Here is a 21393-nt window from a genome sequence, read left to right as displayed (position 1 = left end):
GAATTTCAGAACTTTCTCAACGGCATATTGTTAGTCAGGTAAATACCCAACTTTGCCTCAATTTAAGCAAATTGAGCAGAGCTATACCTATGATTTCACTTTTGAAAAAATTCCGACCCGTATGAGTCTTGATATTGGGTTCAAATATCCATAATTTGTGGTACAGTTTGGTAATTCAAACAAAGCATGATTCCGAGTTGCTTTTCAATTCTATTTTGGAAAATTGTATTGACGTATATGAAAACTGTGTATTTCTAAAGACTAATATTATTATACAGTAGCATCTTCAGGCATGTTTAGTACATATAGCTCAAATGATGAGACTGCAGAAAAATACAGAAGACTAATCTCATTTGGCTTGGCTTCGCAGCAAACCTCTTTGGGAACCTTGTTTATTTTTGATATTTGTGATTAGAGTCTTCGTCGATCTCAAAGATGCATATAATATTGTGTATTAATTATGAACATGCCTGATACATGCCTGATAAAGCTATTTTATAGAAAAATACATATCGAGGATTTGAAAACTATTTTGTGAAAATCTCAATAAGTAGTGATCATATATTTTTGTCATAGATTTTTATCATGTGTTGGCGAATTCCATCACATTATCTTAATGCGGTTTTTATACATATAACTAAGTGAAATATGGTCACTAAAAGGGTTTCAATTTCATTCGAGTAAATTCTAGTTTTATCGGATTTCAAATCAAAGCAAAAGTTATTTGTTGAAGTTGATGATATGTAATGGCATGGATGTGGAGAATATCTAGGAACATTTCTGCATTATTATAAAATTCAGCGTGCCTAAAGACAAAATTATCAATATTTTCATAAAAAGGGTCATAAGCAGAATATGTCAGAAACATAACCCCTGCAAAGTTCGGTAAAAATTGCTCACCGATATTTGTGGAACTTGAAATGATGACCCAATATTCAAACATTGTTCCTGAAAATTTATTTCTTGTTTGACACAACACAGGAAATGAAGTTTTATGGAGTAACGTTTTTTTTTCAGTTGCAAACATTTCTACAAACTGATTCAAACTGAAATACATCATGATGAAAGAAGTTTGTCTAAGTTAATAGAAATATTTTATTGTTACTGTATAGATGAGAATAAGTCGACTCAAAAAAATAACAATGAAAATCAAATGAAGAAAACATTTAACGAGTCCTAGCTGACATTTTAATCAACTTTCTTTATGTATTTTCACCTTCCACTATCTGAGAAATATGAAAATTTACATGGAGAATTTTATACGGGTGTGAAAAGGGCAAATTTTCAGTTCTGCTCGATAAGTTACTGCGTAAATTCAAAGTATTTTTCGCAAAGAAAAATGTTTTGTTGTATCATCAACTTGCGTATCAATAAAAGTTTCGTTCAATATCTAGCTTTTCCATTTAATTTTATATGTTTTCCAGAACAGTTACTCTGAATATTAGATGGCAATATGTTTGTTATCATATGTTTATGAATACTCTGTACTATGGGTTGCAGTATTAAGTTTGATGAATCATAAAAATAAAATTGACATGAAGTGTTCAGTTTTTAAAATCAATTCAAAAAAGTGGTTCCATGAACATGTTTCATCAAATTGACAAGTCTTTTAATTTTTTTAATCAAATGATGAACTTTTATATCGAGCTCTAACAAATTTTCATTAAAAATAACGTATATTCAGGAGTCATATAAGAATATCCTTATGGGTTGGTTTCAAATATTACATATTACAATGAAATTGTCTATTTTTGTGTAGGGTTCACAAGGAACTGCGACTTTTTGTTGCAACCGAAGAGGGGGCATTGTTTGTATATACCATAAATAAGAATGGAGGTGATTTACCCTTATTTAAGACTCACCAAATATCTAGCAATGATAGTGAACATCATGAAATGGTACCGCATGCATCAGATCCAAATCCTTCCACCCCACATGTGGATGAAGGTGGTAAGTATTCTTCAACTCTTTTATTTTTATGCTTTTATGTTTAATACAAAATATAAATTCAGTCTTTGTAATTTAAAACAATTTTGTAACACAGGCAGAAAGATTTCAGTCGATAGCCAGTCGAGTAAAATTGCAATTTTGTTCAATGAACTTCAGTTATCATTATAAATTTAAAATATCGTCTTGCTAAAGAAAAAACGGCATTTGAAACAGTGAGGAAAATGGATCGTTATTTTCTCACTATTCAGTCAAATATTGCCAACAAGTACCCTCCTTTTTTTCCTAATTTAGTATACCTTCCTTTGTTTTTTTTGTGTAGGTTGCTGCACAGAAATGCAGAATTGATTACTTGAACTACTCTTATCAAATTGCTCTCGCATATCATATTTATAATTTTGAATATACGAGGTGTTTCACTATCCTAATGTCGTATTATATATTTCAAATGACTGACGTACTTTATTAAGAAAAATGTTTGATATAATATCAGATACTCGCATTGGATCTGGTTCGTAATTTTATGAAAAATATTCACCACAAATTTCAATTCATTAACTTCCAAGGTCAAAATTTCAATGAATTTCAATTGCTGGAACACTTTTAATATTTTTCAGGCAGTTTACCGTTATTGGAGCTACTTTTTAGAACATTTCTTTTTAAATGAATCAAAATATTGAATATGACCTGTTTTCACAAATAATGAACATTAGTATATTAAAATACCTCGTTATTATTTTTGTTTTCAAGTTATTCAAATTTTTTAACTATAATTGCTTTCCTATAAACTTTTGGTTGATCATGAGTTGGCCATATCTGATCAGTTAGTGATTATCTCTTAATCAGTATGGAAACATTACAGAATTAAATAAATATGAAATAGTCAGTTCAGTAAAGAATTCTACAGGAAATTGAAACTGAAATTAAAGAACAAAGATTTGTGTTTGGGGAGTTTTTTCTTCATGTTTCCGACTTGTATGCTAATATCTCTGATCTTATGTTTGAGAACAACTTCTAAAAATAAATTAATAGGTAATAAGGATAATGTATTAAAAATTCATTTTTTATTTGAAACAGAATTACCAGTATTTTCTGAAACCTTCAATTATTCTAGGCGATTGTTTCGATAATTAGAGTTTTTTTTTTTATTGAAATAATACTTTAAATATTTTTACTGTAACATCCAATTTTTATGAATGCATTAATATCTTTTAAAGTATGTATGCTATACACCAAATGATACAGATATACAGTGCTTTTGTAAAGTGAGGAATGAATTTAATAAAATTTGTATTTTTTTTAATGAAACACCCGTCAAAAAATCAAATTGCCTGACCTCTGAAATATAACATCAATGGCTTCTTTCAATAGCAGTTTTTTTTAAATTTTTTGAAAATCATCTAACTTGTTCATTTCTTTAAATTCTCTGGAAAACTTGCAGCTTCATGATAGATTTATTGCAGTTTTCTCCCATTTTTTTATGACACCTATTCCAACAAACTTGTTTCCTGTACTAGTTTGTGTAGATACTTTGTCGGATGTTTGCCATGTTCTTCTGGATTTAGTTTAGTTTCTTTATAAATTACTTTCATCCTGTCAGAAAGCCTGACATTCATATAAGACTCTGTTCCTTTGTTGCATTGTCTGCAGATAAGGTCCTTTATACAGCCTTGCTTTATTCAGGTGTCCCTAAATACAGTGAGTAGCCTTATAATAATTTTGAGGCGATCCCTGATCTATTGAAGCAACTTTTCACTTTTCTTCTCAGAAAATCTATTCATAAAGGATTTCCAGTTTGCTTGTAGATATATTTTTCCCTATTTCTTGTTGCCTCATTTTCTGGTCTAGTCCAATACAGTGTCCACATATAGAGTTGATGATCCGATACTCCACAAAAATTGGAATCTTTCAGATGTGAATCTTCCCTTCCCAACCTCAAATCCATCGTCATTTTGATTAAGAAGAAATATTCCAACCATCGCAAAAATATAAATTCAGTATATTACACAACATGCTAGCCCAACTACTACAAAATACTGCAAACCTAAATCAAATATCATTCTTGGATATAAGTCAAAGATTACTGATACACATGCTTCTGTGTTACATTCTTTGCGTACTCGCTAGATGACTCAATACTGAAAAAGAAACGTCAAAACAATGAATATTTTGAGTAGGCATTATCACGTGATCATGCTCCATAGACGCTATACTAAAACTTCATAATAGTAGGCACTAAATTCTTAGAAATATTATTGCATTGAAACGAAAATATTGTTGTCAGGTTGTGATTCAAAGACGATTTCAAACTAAGCTACTTTACGTTTTGATTGTTAGTAAACACAATTGTCTTTGGTGGTGTTAATTTTTAAAACAATGGAAGTCCGAACATCTTACATTCAAATTTGACGTTTTTTTTTATTAAAACAGGCAATGACATTTGGAACGAATAGGAGTGCTACATCTGAGCGAATAAAAATGGTTAGAATTCTTTAAATTTCAGCACACTTTACTAAAGCACTATATATTCTCATTACAGTTGGGATGATGAAAGAATACACATGCTTCATCAATAAAATAAGCCATAAAACGCATACTTTTATAATAATAATAATGTTTATTCAGGTGGCCTCCTTTTTTTCTTTCACAAGTGAAAAAGGAAAACAAAATAGTTGTTTGTTTAATCAGTGAGAACTCAGTGCATTGAATAGATATACCTATACAAACGTGAGTCACTTATATTTTGAGACCGATTGATGACATATTACAATTGTTTGATAATTTACTTTGTTCACGGGTTGTTTATTGAAAAATTTCTAAGATTTTAATAATTTTATACAACACAAATAGTTGTCACAACTAATAAACTTATTTCACAGTAAGTAAAGTTTATATTATATTTTAATTTCAAATTAGGAATGGCTCTGTTGAACTTAATTTAGTGCTGATGAATTTTGTGAAATCAACCAAAAATTTTATCATAGGGTTTTCACTATCAGTCAATTTCAAAAATGAAAGCAATTCTTTATCAAAACGTTAAGTTGTTTAGAGCAATAGCCACATTATTTTGTTTTCATTCATAACATAACACATGTATATTCTTTATTGTCCTAACTGTAGTTTTGTTTTGGTAACTGACAAATGTGATGTGAATGTTGTCTAATTATGGATATCTACAATATTTATAAATAAAAAAATACAATTTTGACCTTAATAATGATGATAAAATTTCAATGATAGAAGGTTAAAGATAATATGAAAAGAAGTAGTGAAATAGAAAAAGTATTTTCAATTTCGATATGGTTCAACTTGACATTCAACTAATTTAAAATTGGAAAGAGAGCAACAAATATCATAACTAAAGTTGAAAAAATGAGCTTAGATTCTGTTCCTGCATTCACTGTAACATCCTGAAGCACCCTGTAGTATGCTGTACCCCAAATCCTTCATTATGACTTTCTCTGTCCTGTGCAAGGCATACTAGGTAGCTACGCTGGCATCGTCAAAGGCAATCCCATGGGCCAAATGTCAGGTACTGGTCAGTATAATAATATTCAATTAACTTTTCACATCATACTTCATTCACAAAATTATTATTTCATTTACAAATATTTTTCTCCATTATATTACAAGGTCTGGGCGTCAGAAAATTTTGTTGTGTATAGCAAATCTTGTCTTTCACATCTATACCTTACGTAAAATATTTCATATACAATATACAGTTTTTTTCAATAATTTTCAAGATAATTAAAGGTTATTGAAATCAGATTTTTAAGTAAATCAAAAACATTTCAACTAATCATACTTGTAAATTCCCCTGAGTATTCTCCTAAAGATTTCAATACGTAAATTAGCGAGAACTGAAGAGAAAATGGAATACGAAAAAACGAATATTTCTGTTCTCTAGTTTTTTATATGATTGAATTAAGATCATATATTTTCAGAACATTCAAGATGGGATGTATGAAGTTCATCCTTGAGCAGCTCTCAAAGTGTTTTTGTGATATTTTCACAATGAAGGTTTGAAAGGATTATTTAGAAACAAAATTCAAGCATAAACTTATGGGAGAAAACAATTTTGTATCAAAATTCATTGAAAGTTATAATAAAAGTACTTTTGTGTACTATAAACCAAAGGCGTTAACTGATTGTTTTTCAATAAGGGTATAATCAATACAGTGACTGCCTGAGTGGTACTGTAAGATTCAACCCTACAACTGAAGTAGTCATGGGTTACTCAAAATTGGTAAGTTACCCTAGAGCAAAAATAATAATAATGATTTCAGTAACTGTAGCTATTAATTCAAAAGTTTGATGGGGAAATAGATAAATATTATTAACCTTTACGTAACACTGGAGAAGTTGAGAATTATGAGTAAAACTTCATAAAATTTGGTTCATAGTAAACTTGCAGACTAACTTTTACATGAATAAGAAAATTAGTCAGGAGATAGTGAAATTAGATCTTAAATTGATTTATATTCGTTTGGAAGATAAGAAGCGTGTTTCCTACCCATGAATTGAATGAATAGCATGAAAAATGAATAGAAGACTAACATTTCCACTGGGCTGACTTGTTGAAAGTACATAAAAATTAAAGTAGTATTATTGGTAGTAGAGGTAGTTGATTATATTTTAGTTAATCATAATTTTTGTATCTATTCACTATATATTTAAGAAAGTTCTCCCGAAAAATGATCAAATTTGAGAATAGTTTCATTTCAACTTGAATAACAATCCCAACAAGTTTATTAAAGTTCATCTGTTTCGTTTTTGAGATATCAGTTTTTGAAAATTTAGGGTTCTCTTACCAAATAACACCGAAATAAATTTTAGACACATACTTCACGGTTGAAGTTATAAACTGCAAGCATGTTTTCATCCTGAGAACATGCTCGACAGAAACACAGATTGATACAAAACCGACCATAAGACAGGCGCTGGAATTCAATATACAGTGTGAAATATACATTTCAGTTACTCGCTTGGTCTATACACAGAAGCTCTATATATATCTTTATTTGAAATAGGAATTCCTAATATACATACAAATCTTAAAAATTATGATAAATGTGAAAAAATTGTCAATATCGCGAAATATATGAATACATCAATTATAATAGCTACTAGTAATAAAATACAAATAGATAAAAACAATTTTTATATCAATCTGTTAAAAAAATATTCTTCAAAATAAGTGTAAAACAGTGAAACATATGAATGTGTGTGTATAAAGTTAAAAGTATTTTAAAAGCTAAAAAGAAAGCTACAGTGCATTTCTTTAATGCCCCCCCCCCCTTTTATTTTTTGAACGGGTCAACTCGTGAAATTGACAGATGAAACTTTCAAGATTGCGACTGGGCGCCATCTGGGAATGAAAATAAATGGAATGGGGGTTCTTGTGACACATCATTTTGAAGTTCCTGACGAATACTTCACAACCCTAGTCAATATCTTCACCTACTACAAAATGGTGGAACTTTTAATAATTGCCTAAATACATTGACATTTAACTACATAATATGAGGTAATAAGCTTGAGGACAGTTCAGAAGATGCTCGGAATGGTTGCCTTGAACTTCTTGACATATGAACAGCCTATCGGATATTTCACGCCGAACATTTTCGAACACAGTAACGTCAATATCTCTACAAATATTTATTATTCTCTGCCGTATATACAATATTGAAGCAGGTTCATTTTCGTAAACCTTTTGCTTCGAATAGCCCCATAAAAAAGTCCAAATACGTCAAATCTGGCTAGCGGGCTGGTCATTCTGTGGGACCTCGATAGTCAATCAAACAACCGGGAAAAGTAATATCCAAATAGTTTCTTACTTGTCTGGAGTAATGTGGTGGTGCTCCATCTTGTTGGAATACAATATCCATATCGAATTAATTGGGATTCGCTTCGACGATTTCAGTGATGAGAGGGTCTACAGTAGTTTCCAGCATATTCAAATACAGTTCCCCTGTTGAATTTTGATCAATAAATAGAGGTCCCACAATATGGTCTCCCAATATTCCTGCCCAAACGTTAATTTTTTTCTGGATATTGGGTATGTATTTCCCGGAAAACGTCAGAGTTGGTGTCACTCCAATAACGGGAATTTTGTCTGTGAACATTGCCCTTAAAAAAATGTACATTCGTCACTAGAACAAATATTGTGGAGATATGTATGATACCTTGCAATGGTTTCCGTTATGATTTCGCAGAATTCTGTTCTTCGATCAGGGTCATCTTCAGTTAATTGGTGTACCATTTTAATTTTGTATGGACGATACCTATTCCTCTTCAAAAGTATCCACACAGTAGAAGGAGACACCTCACACACATTCGCGACGGAATAAGTAGACTGTTCAGGATTTACTACCATCTCACCAATTATTTGCACTTGCTGTTCTTCCGGAATGGACGGATGACCTGGGGGCTTTTTGTTATGTACACTACCGGTAGTTGTGAATTTGGATACAAGTTCCCCCAAATATTTTCTACAGATAGGACGATTCGGAAAACGTTTATTGGAAATCCTTTCAGTCTCGTGAAAGTTACGCGTCGCACCGTAAATAAACATCACTTCAATTTTTTCTTCCAATGGACGAGAATTGACCATTTTAGAGATTGTTGACGTGGTACCTTTCTACTAGTAAAACCGAAAACTAAATGAGAATATTCTTACTGAACAATGATGTTCATTGTCGTACTGACATTTTTCCAAATGAAAACATGCATCTACCAAATTACAGTGTAGTATCTTTGTTTTGCAGAAATTCACCATACGGGGGAACTATTATTTTGGTTGATAACTCTCTGCTCAACCAACTGAATTTTGTGAAAGTTGATAAATATCACAAATATTTAATTGAAAAGTCATTCAAGTTCTCCAAGTGCGTTTGTGATAAATTAAAATTGTTTATACTTTGCATATATAGATCACCTTCGTCTGATCCAAATTTATTACTCAGTGGACTGGAACACATTTTGCATGAAATACCAACCACTGCAAATATTATATTGACAGGAGATCTGAATATGAATTATGAAGACATTAACTCAAAAGACACAATTTCCCTAGTGAGTCTTTTAGAGAGTTACAGTTTGAAGATGCATGTTAACTCATCCACTCACTTTACACAATATTCTAAATCAACTATTGATTATGTATGTACTAACCTGAATACTGAATCTGTGTTTTGCGAGGTATTACCCTCAAGTTTGTCAGACCACGAAGTCATCCCTTTAATGTTGAATTGGACTACAACAATGAAAATTGTTCAAAATTCAAATATGGAAGACTGTACTGTGCTACAAATTATAATAGGTTCTACGATTTGTGCCTTTCAATAGATTGGAATCAAATTCTACTATCTCAAGATCCATTTCTAGAATACTATAGCATGTTATTGTTGACATTCAATAATAGATTTTCAATACAAAAAATAAAACTAAACAATAATAATAAAAAAGAATGGATAACAAAGGGAATAAGGATGTCTGCAAGAAATTGTCGTTGCTTACAAAGAAAGTTTACATCATCCACATATTTTTTAAATTATTTCACCTGCTACCGCAGAATGTATAGAAACACCATAAAACTAGCTAAAACTCTTCATTATACTAACAGAATAAACAAAGCAACCAATAAGTCAAGAGAAACATGGAAGATAATTAATGATCTCAGGGAAAAGGGTAGAAAGCAAAAATTGGACACTCCATTATCATCCACCGATTTCAATAACTATTTTTGCATGATAGGAGAAAAATTAACTGAAAATATTCACATTCCGTATGATCCACTTGATAATTTAATTGATATAGCAGATAATTTTATTCTATATAACACAAACCTCTCAGAATTGAAAGAAGTCTTTAGGGAGATAAAAAATAAACACACGTCAGGAATTGACGACATCTCCTTGAATATTTTCAGTATTTTATCAGTACTAGTTGACATAATAAATATCTCATATAAAGAAGGAGTTTTTCCAAATTTTCTCAAAACGTCTACTGTTATTCCTCTCCATAAAGGTAGAGATATTGGCATCTCTTCTAACTTCCGACCTATCTCTTTAATAACAACACTGGCAAAGATTATAGAAAAACTAGTCAAGAGAAGACTAGTTGATTTTCTCGAGAGAAACCAGATATTGAACAAATGTCAGGTTGGATTCCAGAGTAGAAAAAACACTCATGATGCTATTTTTTCATTATTGTACAGTCTATATAATAAATTAAATGATGGAGAGATTGCAGCTGCTGTGTTCTGTAACATATCGAAAGCGTTTGACTGTGTTAGTCATGATACACTGCTTCGGAAATTACAACAATATGGTATCAGAGGTGTAAGCCTCAATTGGTTTGAATCTTATTTATCTGAGCGTAGTCAAATTGTTGAAACGACTAATTATTCGGAGGAAGGAAAAATAAACTGTGGAGTTCCACAAGGCTCTGCCCTAGGTCCACTATTATTTCTTTTGTATATAAATGATCTGACATTTATTGATATTAAAGGAGAGTTCACACCATACGCTGACGACACTACAATTTTATGGCATGATCAAAATCCCTCTGAACTTGAAACAGTAATAAATCATGATATTAGCAATATAAAAAGATGGTGTGACGCAAATCTTCTCAGTTTTAATATCTTTAAAAAGAACGTACTTTGCTTCAAATGTTCCATCAGCAATTTACAAATTGACATCTTTCTTGAGAATAAACCATCAACCAAATTTCTAGGACTATCCATTGACACTGATTTGAAATTTGAAGACCATATCAAGAGTATCAAATCAAAGTTATCCTCAGGGTCTTATGCTGTTAGGCTGACATCTTATGAGTTGGGATTTGCTGCTGCCAAAGTAACATATCACTCTCTCATAGAATCTCATCTACGATATGGAATTCTTTTCTGGGGTGCTTGTACTTTGACAACACTGCAATCAATTTTAGTTATACAGAAAAGAGCTGTATGTGTAAAGCAAAACCACGAGATTCTTGCAGACCACTGTTTAAGGAAAAGAAAATCCTCACTGTAATATCTATTTTTATTATTGAAACTATATGTCTCGTAGCAAAACATCAAAATCGATTTTCAATTAACACAAACGCCACTCGACAAAGAAAGGACTTTAATTTGCCCATTCCAAAATATTCCCTCATTAAAGACTCTTTCATTTATAATGGGTTGAAAATGTTCAATCACCTACTGTCAAATGTGAAATTTGCATTCAATAACGTAAACTTTAGAGAAGTTTTGAAGGATTTTTTTTGTGAGAGAGCCCATTATAATATATCGGAGTACTATCAAGATACTTTTTGATTCGACTTGTGGCTGACTCGTTTTATGTAATTAATATTGAAAACTTTCCAAATAAACTCTTATTGGCTATATTCGTGCAAGTGATGTATTATGCTATGTAAATACTAATTGTTTTTGTTATTTTTTTTGTTCTTTGTACATATGTTCAATAACTCCCTGAAATTTTATTCAACAACTACCTGCCGATGTATATTATTTTATAGTGTATAATTTTCGAGAACATTACTCGAATAATTATAACTTGACAAGTAGCGATAGCTACTATGTGTGAATTTGTTTCTCGTATTATTTTAACAAAGCTTTGTCAATAAGATGTTAATATTCAGACAATAAAGCATATTTTGACTTTGACTTTGTCATTTTCATAAACAAAAAATAACTTAACAAACCTTATCGGGTTGTTGGAATTGCCAAATGGCAGATAAAAAGGAATATTTCTAGAAATATTGATATAAATGTGTTTGTCTTCAGGAAATTATTAAATGTTCCGCAATTTTGTAGTAGGTGAAGATATTGACTTCATATTTTAGGGTTGTGAAGTATTCGCCAGGAGCTTCAAAATGATGTGTCACAAGACCACTCTTTCCATTTAATTTTTTTCCCAGATGGCGCCCAGTCGCCATCTTGAAAGTTTCATCTGTCAATTTCATTATCCCATTAATTTCGTTATCCCAAATATCAATTTTTTGAGTTGACCCGTTCAAAAAATAAAGGGGGGGACATTAAAGAAATACACTGTATAGGTCTTGAACCAACTATGGTGGCACTGAAATCTTTGCGAAAATATATCCGGGTACACACTGGAAAACTTTTCTAAAGTGACCATACGAAAAGAGAATTGAAGACCTGTTTCAGCAAAGCAGGGATCTGTTTAGAATTATTACAAGGCACTCTCCATTGAGAGACCACCTGAACAGAATAGGGCAGTATAACGTAGACCTTAGCTGCATGCAATGCAACAAAGAATGTGTGCCTCACAAATGTAAAACACTGGATCACAGAAGATAAACAATTTATAAACAACCCAGCTATAGTGTTTTTCAAACACTTGGAGAAAATAGACAAGTCGAATGGCTCCCAAGTAACAAAAAAACGATTTGTTATAAGAAATCATTGCAAGATTCGTATAATAAGATTTTTTTTTAATTGGAGCCATATGATTAATGGTATGAAAAGACCTGACATACGAGTTAGGTTAGGTTCGAAGTAAGTTGGTCTATTTGACCCTTCAATGCAATACACGAGGATTTATTGTGGCTAGAATCGTATGGTATGGCAATGCCTGGCCTGTGGTTACTGGAATATTATTTCTTTGGTACGTTATTCAAGAACACTGTAATTTATGTCAATTCATTTTTCGATAATATTTCGAACTTTTCAAGTATATTTGAAAAACTCAATGATTGCATCTTTCCACCCACTAAAACTCCAGTTGGTGGGTATAAGGTATAGATGTGGTATAAGTGGCCGCATTTGCATGTATTGATTTTATAATAATTATACTGTTGAATCTTGAGAACATATCGGTCTATTGTAATTCGCAGAAATCTTGGCGTGGTTAATGTAGAAGGCTTCCATCCTTGGTTCATTGCATATGCTTGTATCACATGAATGAGGTGAGTGATCATTGTTCTCTGAGAAGACTTGATGAACCAATAATGACAGCCTTCTGCATTTATTATCATTATCAGTTTCTTGTAAAGGGTTCGTTTAACAGTCCCTTTATATCCAAAGCTATTACATACAGATAATTTAATTATCGTTAAAGTTTTACACAATGGTACAAAACTTATCAGACTAGTCAAAACATATAGTATTCAAACTCATAAATACATTATAGAACTCGAAAGAGAATATGAAAAAACTCACATACAACAAAACTACTATTAGCATCAAACAGTGAGGTACTCCTCTATTGTATATGAAGAGTTATGGACTTCTGGTAGAATCTTCCTTGATTGGCTCAATCCAAGGCGTTTATTCACCCTTCGAAGCTTGATTCCAAACAGTTGTTGGACTACAGCAGGGATGAACTACGATGTCTATCAGGCCTTCTTACAGGTAACTGTCCTTTGAATCATCACATGCAGAGACTTGGACTGTCGGAAGACAGTGTGTGTCGTCTCTGTCTGGAAAATGATGAAACTGCACAGCATATACTTTGTGCCTGCCCCGCTGGAGATCGAATCATCAGGTTCTTTGAGTTCGGCAGATCCGTACTCTCACCATTTGACCTGAAAGACCACTCACCATACAAACTAATCGGCTTCGTTAAGAAGCTGGGTTTATTGGCCGAGTGTGAATAGGTGTGAGCCACAATAAACCCTTATGGTTTGTTTGAAGGTGATTGACAATGTTTCGTGATGAATTTCACTAGTTCGGACTTCCATTGTCTACTATATAAAATGATTTGAAATCCCTGAAACAAGTAAAAAAGAATAATTAAAAAAGAATAGTTGAAAATAACAATTATATTAAGCAACAATAAACCTAAAATGAAATGATAGTGAAATAACCTACAAGTAAATATATAATAATTGAATAAATAAAAATTAAAGGAATGAAAAAAGAAAATAATAAAAATAAAAATAAAAAAGTGTAGAGATTCCAAGTCACGTTAGTCCACGACGTTTCGATTGTTGGTGTCTACAATCGTCTTCGGGTGATGACTGGACTGATTCCTCCGAGAGATGACTATTTTATAGGTCGTTGAAATACTTTCACTTTCTCTACTTTCCATTTTCCGCTTCACTGATTCCGTGAGAGATGACCGTTTTGGCGGGAGTTGTTTTACTTGTTTCAGGGATTTCAAATCATTTTATATAGTAGACAATGGAAGTCCGAACTAGTGAAATTTAAACCCTTATGGGTTGCGGTGGAGGGTCGAATAGACCCACTCACTTTAGACTTACCTACCTACCTCTATTGTATAAAAAGTATTTTCATTAAGGTAATTGAATAATGTTGTTTTGAAGGTATTAAAAAATTTTATCACACCAAAGATTCTATTGAAACGGTTATAACATAGAATTCCTTGGTATTTTGGAGAATTCTGTCCCACACTAAGCCTAGAGAATGGTAAGCGAATGTTATTTTTATTCCGTGTTTGGTGTTGTGAATTTCACTACTTTTCATGTAGGCATCTTGCTCTTTTTTAATATTCATAATTAGAAGATAAATATAAAGTGATGGTAAAGTTAGAATTGACAATGACTTGAAATAATAAAGACACATTATTTCGAACTCCCATCATGTATTTTATGATTTTCTTCTGAGCAATGAATACTTTATCAATATGTGTTGAATTACCCCAGAAGATCAAGCCATATGTGAGGGCCGACGACACTAGACCATGATATGCCATTCTGAGATCCTCTATAGATTATACAGTGTCCTTCAGTTGTCTGTTAATAAAATTGATACTACTCAATTTCCCTACCAGATTTTCGATATGAGTTCTCCATGTCAGTTTCTCATCAATTGTTACACCCAGAAATTTTATGTTTGATACTTGCTCAATTGACTTGTGATTTATTTTAACAAGAGGGCTTGCGTCACAGCTGAAATTTTTTAGTCGAAAAACCATGAATAATGTTTTGGATGCATTTAAAATCATTCAATTATTCAGGCACCATTGAAAGAATTCCTTAGCGCATACATTACTCAGATGAATGATTTTGTCCAGATTATCTTGTGATATCATATGATTTGTATCGTCGGCATAAATTATGGTTTTTTGCGTCATTAATGTCATTAATAAATATGTTAAAAAGCAGTGGATCGAGTATCAAGCCTTGTGGTACACGTATAGAAACATTGGTTGACTTTGATTTGAATTATTTCATCATGACAATCTGACTTCTTTTTTGTTAATAGGAAGAAACCCATCTATTCGTTACTCCACGAATTCCAATACGGTTTGATTTTTGAAATAGAAACTCATGATTTACAGTATCGAATGATCTACTGAGATCAAAATATAGTACAATAGGATATTCCTTAGTATGCAAGCTAGAATAAATCATACTACATAATTCGTTCATAGCTGATTCTGTAGATTTTCCAGCCCGAAATCTATGTTGACATCCTTTCAATAATTTATTATTTTCCGGAGTGTGCCCCAGCACACAGGTAGATGATGATTGAGAATGTGAGTTGTGTGCCTCAAGAAGACTCAACAAACCAAAAATGACCAATCTCTTGTAATTTTTCAAAAATCTTTTTTGTTCAAATTGTACATATTCGAAATAATATTTCCAAAAAGATTATTTCAGGATTTCAGTGATTTGTTGATTTTGGCTTTTGATAGCATTTGCAAATGGAACATTTTTGTCAATCCTGCAGAATTTTGTACTGAATATATATTTTTTTGGTGGCATCAACAAGTAATGATGCGTAGTATGCTCCTGTAATTGTTTTTCCTTTTATAAGATGATCGATTGAAATAACTCCATGACTATCCCAAAAACAATTGCCGTCACTTTCCCAGCCGTAAAAAGAGCTTTAGTTTTTTTTTGTGAACTTTGGTTGGTAGTTGCAGATTTGGACGCCCTGAACATTTATTGTCTCCCAAGCACGTTTAAATTCAGCTGATCAAAATTTCACTGTGGTGAATGATGGTGCAGAGGGTCCCATACACAGAATCCAACTCCTCTTTGATTTGCGTAGGCGCATTGCCTTTCAAAAACAAATATTTAATGACAGCTCGATTCTCAATTTTGTCCATTTTTATAAAAACACATTAACTCACTCAAACGACTGTTACACAACAACTGCGCATCTAAAATGGCTGAAACTTTGGTGAGTAACTGTCAACAGATGAACAACGAAATTCGCTTGCTTTTATTTACGAGAGCTGCTATCTTCATGTTGAAGTCGGAAACTTTTCAGGCCACATGATGAAAGATGAGGCTTTTGTTTGAAGGTGATTGACAATGTTTCGTGATGAATTTCACTAGTTCGGACTTCCATTGTCTACTATATAAAATGATTTGAAATCCCTGAACAAGTAAAAAAGAATAATTAAAAAAGGATAGTTGAAAATAACAATTATATTAATCAACAATAAACCTGAAATGAAATGATAGTGAAATAACCTACAAGTAAAAATATAATAATTGAATAAATAAAAATTAAAGGAATGCAAAAAGAAAATAATAAAAATAAAAAAGTGTAGAGATTCCAAGTCACGTTAGTTCACGACGTTTCGATTGTTGGTATCTACAATCGTCTTCGGGTGATGACTGGACTGATTCCTTCGAGAGATGACTATTTTATCGAGTGGTCCCAAGCTGAGATCTTGCACAGAGATGAACATTGGTTCAGGAGAAAATTTAAGGAAGCCGCATACATGTTGTCCAACAACGTATTCAGCCAGGCCAGCGTAGATATACGAAACATATGGAAACCCATCATCAAACGAAAAATGACCAACTCCCGCCAAAACGGTCATCTTTCACGGAATCAGTGAAGCGGAAAATGGAAAGTAGAGAAAGTGAAAGTATTTCAACGACCTATAAAATAGTCATCTCTCGGAGGAATCAGTCCAGTCATCACCCGAAGACGATTGTAGATAGCAACAATCGAAACGTCGTGAACTAACGTGACTTGGAATCTCTACACTTTTTTATTTTTATTATTTTCTTTTTGCATTCCTTTAATTTTCATTTATTCAATTATTATATTTTTACTTGTAGGTTATTTCACTATCATTTCATTTCAGGTTTATTGTTGCTTAATATAATTGTTATTTTCAACTATCCTTTTTTAATTATTCTTTTTACTTGTTTCAGGGATTTCAAATCATTTTATATAGTAGACAATGGAAGTCCGAACTAGTGAAATTCAGATGAGGCTTTGTTGATATTAGGTCGCATAAGTTACGAATTCTGAGTATTGTTATTCGGGTGGTATGTGACTGGGTGAATGACATGTAATTGAAGATTGCCATGTGATTATTAATATTATTTGAAAGATGTAGTCGTTAGTAACTTCCAAAACTATCGGTATTACCTCGATTCCCAATAATATTCATTTAGATTTGCAAGCATCTGGTTCGCTGATCTAGAAGCTTGCATGGTAGGATAACCTCAGTTATACATAAACAGAAAGTCTTTTCAATGTCTCAAGTCTAATGACTTTTTTTGATCTCATACTGTCATGTCATATGTGACCATAGACCTGACAACTGAGATGTATCCCAGGCCATAACCTTTGGGATCGTTTTCTTAACAGAGCACATGCATCTCATGAGACAACATTTTTGTTCTGGTGAGGAAAGAGTGTTTTCAATATGTGGTCAACAATTTTTACTCTAACAGAAACGGTGCTTTCAATCAAGTTCAAAAGATACAGAAGAAGGCTTTATTGTTGTTAATTGTTTTTATTGGTCAATCGGTAGCCAGGCGGTTCGACATGGGTGGTGCTTTGTTCACTTACTCGAATTGACTGCCGTGTTGATCGGTGGTTCAAGCCCTAGTCTGAACGATCGATTTTCACTTGCTATCGTCCAATTAGTGTTAGGAATCACACGTTAAAAGGTAAGACCTCGTTAATCCTTAGCTTGCACAAGTTTCGACTTCTGAGGGTTGTCGTTCGTAGGGGTGCGACAGCTGGTTAACGGAAAAATAGATTTATAACATATTATCTTCATTCTACCAAGGTTGGCAGATTTTAGTGATGTATATATACTTTTAAAAGTTGCCGTTGAAAAAATTATCATATCACTCAAAATAATTTGCTTTAAATATGGTAAGGTTATGTTAATAATAAATGAGTTGTAATAAATTGTAATAATCAATAGACAGTTGTATAAAGATATCCCTTACATTTAATAGTTGAATTCAAATAAAATACCCATTACTTATATTATATGTATCCACATCACGAAGTAATAGAAGAGGCTATGTTTAAAAATCTGGTCATCAGGAATATTGATAAGTTAACTTTCAAATTGATCGTAAATAAAGATTTTGCTTTAAAAATTTATTAAGGTTTTAGAAATAGTGAAAATAAATTATTCAACTTTGCTGTCTTTCATTTACCATTTTGTTATTATTATTATAATTAAGTAATGAAAAATTGTTAAGTCTTGCTTCTTCTATAACCACCTATAATACAAGGTAGGCCTCTTATGTTCAACATGAGAAATCACTTTTTTCACTCCACAACTTTCATTACAAACAGTCAACTAGATGATAATAGATGCGCATAACATTCATAATCGAATACCAGACAGTGTTGTTTCCGTCCATCATAGATTTTATCAGTAGTACTACACTAGGTCTTGACTGCAATTGAATGTTATATCACAACATGAAAATATAAATAGAGGGTCCTTTCATAACAAAAGGTCATAATTGAGAATGTTCCACTCAATTGAGTTCGAACATCATTTGAAAAATGTTTACAAAATATATAATAGACCATTGCAATGTAACTAGTGTAAAGTAGGTATGTGTTGTTTGTTGTTTTTAATAAAGATTTTGCCCTGAAAATATTTGCAAGTATTATAAATATTGAAAATAAAATTTTCATCTTTGCTGTCTTTTATTTAAAATCATTTTTTATAAGACTAGTATTAGAGTTTGTTCCAATTCCAATGTTGATTACCACAGAAAGTTCCTAAATATTGTGATTTCTCTACTGGAGGATAATTTCAAACTGAAGAGAAATATGAATGGGAAGGTAATCCTAAAATAATGAAAATAACTATTGGAAACGAAAGTGTTTGCCAGTCTTCTTCGGTAATATTAGATACTTCTTTAATTAGCTCTATTACCTTCTTATCAAATTTTGGAAAATTATTTTTACGCCTGATGATTTCTTTCAATTTTCCCAAATCAACTCGATAGGATTGAAAAAACAAAAATAGGGGGGAAGTCTCAGTATGGTGTGTCCATACTTTTCAGCAATACTCTCAAGGGCATAACATTTTTCAAATGTTTTTGTCTGTAAAACTTTCAGTAGTTGGTTTTTGGTATAGTAATCTTTAAAATACAAATTGTTATCCATTAAAAAACTTTGTATTTCATCTTTCCTCGAATTTTTATTCGGTACTTTGATGAGCTGTTGCGAATGATAGGAAGCATTGTCAAAAACTATTATACTATTCGCTTCTCAATTTGGGATCAATGTGTTTTCAAACCATTCCTCGAAAATATTAGCTTCCATGTTTATATGATAGTCAACGTTGCAGTCCTCAAGTTTTTTCCACATAATTTCAAACTATTCAGAACCCATCCTCAACTTCTTCTGCAATGCACAATGATTAGTCGCGATCCTTTGTTTGCAGACATGTTAGGCGTACACATTCATGAACCATTAGTTTACCCTTTCGTAACTGTCTCGTGAGTGTCATACCAAGTTTCGTCCAAATAGAAAATTTGCCGTTGTTCATGTCTATTATTAGTTATTTGTTGTAAGTATTTGTTACGCAATTCCACTATTCTTCTGCTTATGATTCCAGTTGTAGGAATCTCATTGCTTTTGTAACAGTTGTATATTGTTTTTTTTTCAATGATTTTATTAGATGAACATCTAAAGGTTTTGCTAATCTTGTATATTCAAATGCATCCGAATCTTATTCACTGGTATCTCTTTTTCGCATTGTTCACCATCGCTATTGGAATCACTTCACTGGAAAAAGTCTGCGTTGTTATCACACTTGTTATTACTATTAGTACTTGTCCAAGGACGCCACATTTTAAACAGATAACAAAAAGTTTAGGTTATTATAACTGCACCAATATCGAATTTCAACACTGAAATCGCGATCAATTCCTGAACTAAACACGACGGCGATAACATTCGCCGATAACGACGCAATATCCTTCAAATTTAATTTTATGATTCTTCAGCCAATTATAAAAACTCTGTTAGTAAAAATTATCCAGTACGAACCGCCAAATCTACAGTCCACGTAAACTACTTCGCTGCCGATTCATTTCTATGTATTGGTTTTTTTGTCCTTTGAGAGTGCCGCCACCTTTAAATGTGCACAGTATCGTTCACTTCGACTATACATATAAATTCATACATATACTGAAAACAACATTTTACTTTGATTTTATGTATTTATTATATAATAACTAATAGTTACTCTTAGAAATAGACTAATAAATAAGGTTTGAATAAAAAACGTCAGAATAATCCCTCAGCATCGCTTAGTACTACTATTGAAATGTGCATATGAACCACAGTTTTCCAACAATATTTTTCATTGAATAGTGCAGAACTTACTCATTAGGAAAATTGATCAAATCAAGACATCACCCTCACAATTTCTTCTCTGGTTTTTATTCACAATTTTCCGTTATACTAACTCTACGAAAAATTATAAATAATTAATGAATACCAATTATTGTAAAGAAATCATGTAAATGATTTCTGATTTTATTCCATTAGGAATGTTTGGAATACAAACGGAATAGAGAAAATTGATTTTTGTATAATTCAGCGTTCATATAAAAATATTTGTTTCGAAAATATGTTTCTTTCGTGTAATTCAATGTTTATATGAAAATAGCTGTTTCGAAAGGGTTTTTCTTTCAGTTTGTGTTTGAAAGTCACTTCTTTGCATGATCTACACATCTTTGTATAGAGTTAATTTTTTGAAATTGATTCCTTCCTATCTTTGGAAGATTCCCACATTTTGTGTATAAAGATGGAGAAGGGGTAGGCCAAAAACTTTCTTTTCCACAAAATGAAAGGTTCCTGAAAACAATTTGATTGGTTTGGTTGATCTGAAAGGGTTATCAGTGGTAACTAATGTATTGCAATATAAAGCCAAAATAGATTACTGTTTATCTAAATCAAGCACTTTTTGATAAGAAAGTTACCATCATCGGGGAACAAAAAGTCTTATCAGGCATAGAAAGTGTTTTCTTTATATTATCTTTACGTCAAAAGTTCCAAATTTTACCTGTCAACTTTAATGTTTAGTTTGCGAGCATTTTTAAAGTTATGTTTCCTTAGGTGATTCCCATAGAGCATTAAAAAATATAAAGGGCACATATCTAAAAAATCTATAATTTGGTTGTTTGCAATATGATTTCGAGGTCTCTGAATCTGAAGGCGCCTATATGAGCTAATGCCCCAACATTTTCGGCTCCTTGCTAGTAGAC

General features: G+C 32.1%; 1 protein-coding gene across 4 annotated transcripts in view; it reads left to right on the top strand.

Annotated features, from left to right (window-relative positions):
• The window catches only part of Atg18a (Autophagy-related 18a), a 75544-nt gene that overhangs the window by 46899 nt on the left and 7252 nt on the right, over positions 1–21393 (top strand). The window contains exons 6-7 of one of the 4 annotated variants that reach the window (XM_023164949.2): positions 1760–1950; positions 5423–5485. In XM_023164949.2, coding sequence (XP_023020717.1) covers positions 1760–1950; positions 5423–5485 — 254 coding nt within the window. Of the gene's footprint in view, positions 1–1759; positions 1951–5329; positions 5377–5422; positions 5486–21393 lie in introns of those variants that run through there. The other 3 variants (XM_023164950.2, XM_074180099.1, XM_023164951.2) reach the window with 3 other exon arrangements.

This window comes from Leptinotarsa decemlineata, unplaced genomic scaffold (assembly GCF_025532065.1).
Source record: "Leptinotarsa decemlineata unplaced genomic scaffold, Ldec_3_MD MMD2_tig00026282_RagTag_RagTag, whole genome shotgun sequence".
NCBI classification, from domain to species: Eukaryota; Metazoa; Arthropoda; class Insecta; order Coleoptera; family Chrysomelidae; genus Leptinotarsa; species Leptinotarsa decemlineata.
This window is presented reverse-complemented; position numbering and strand designations above follow the sequence as displayed.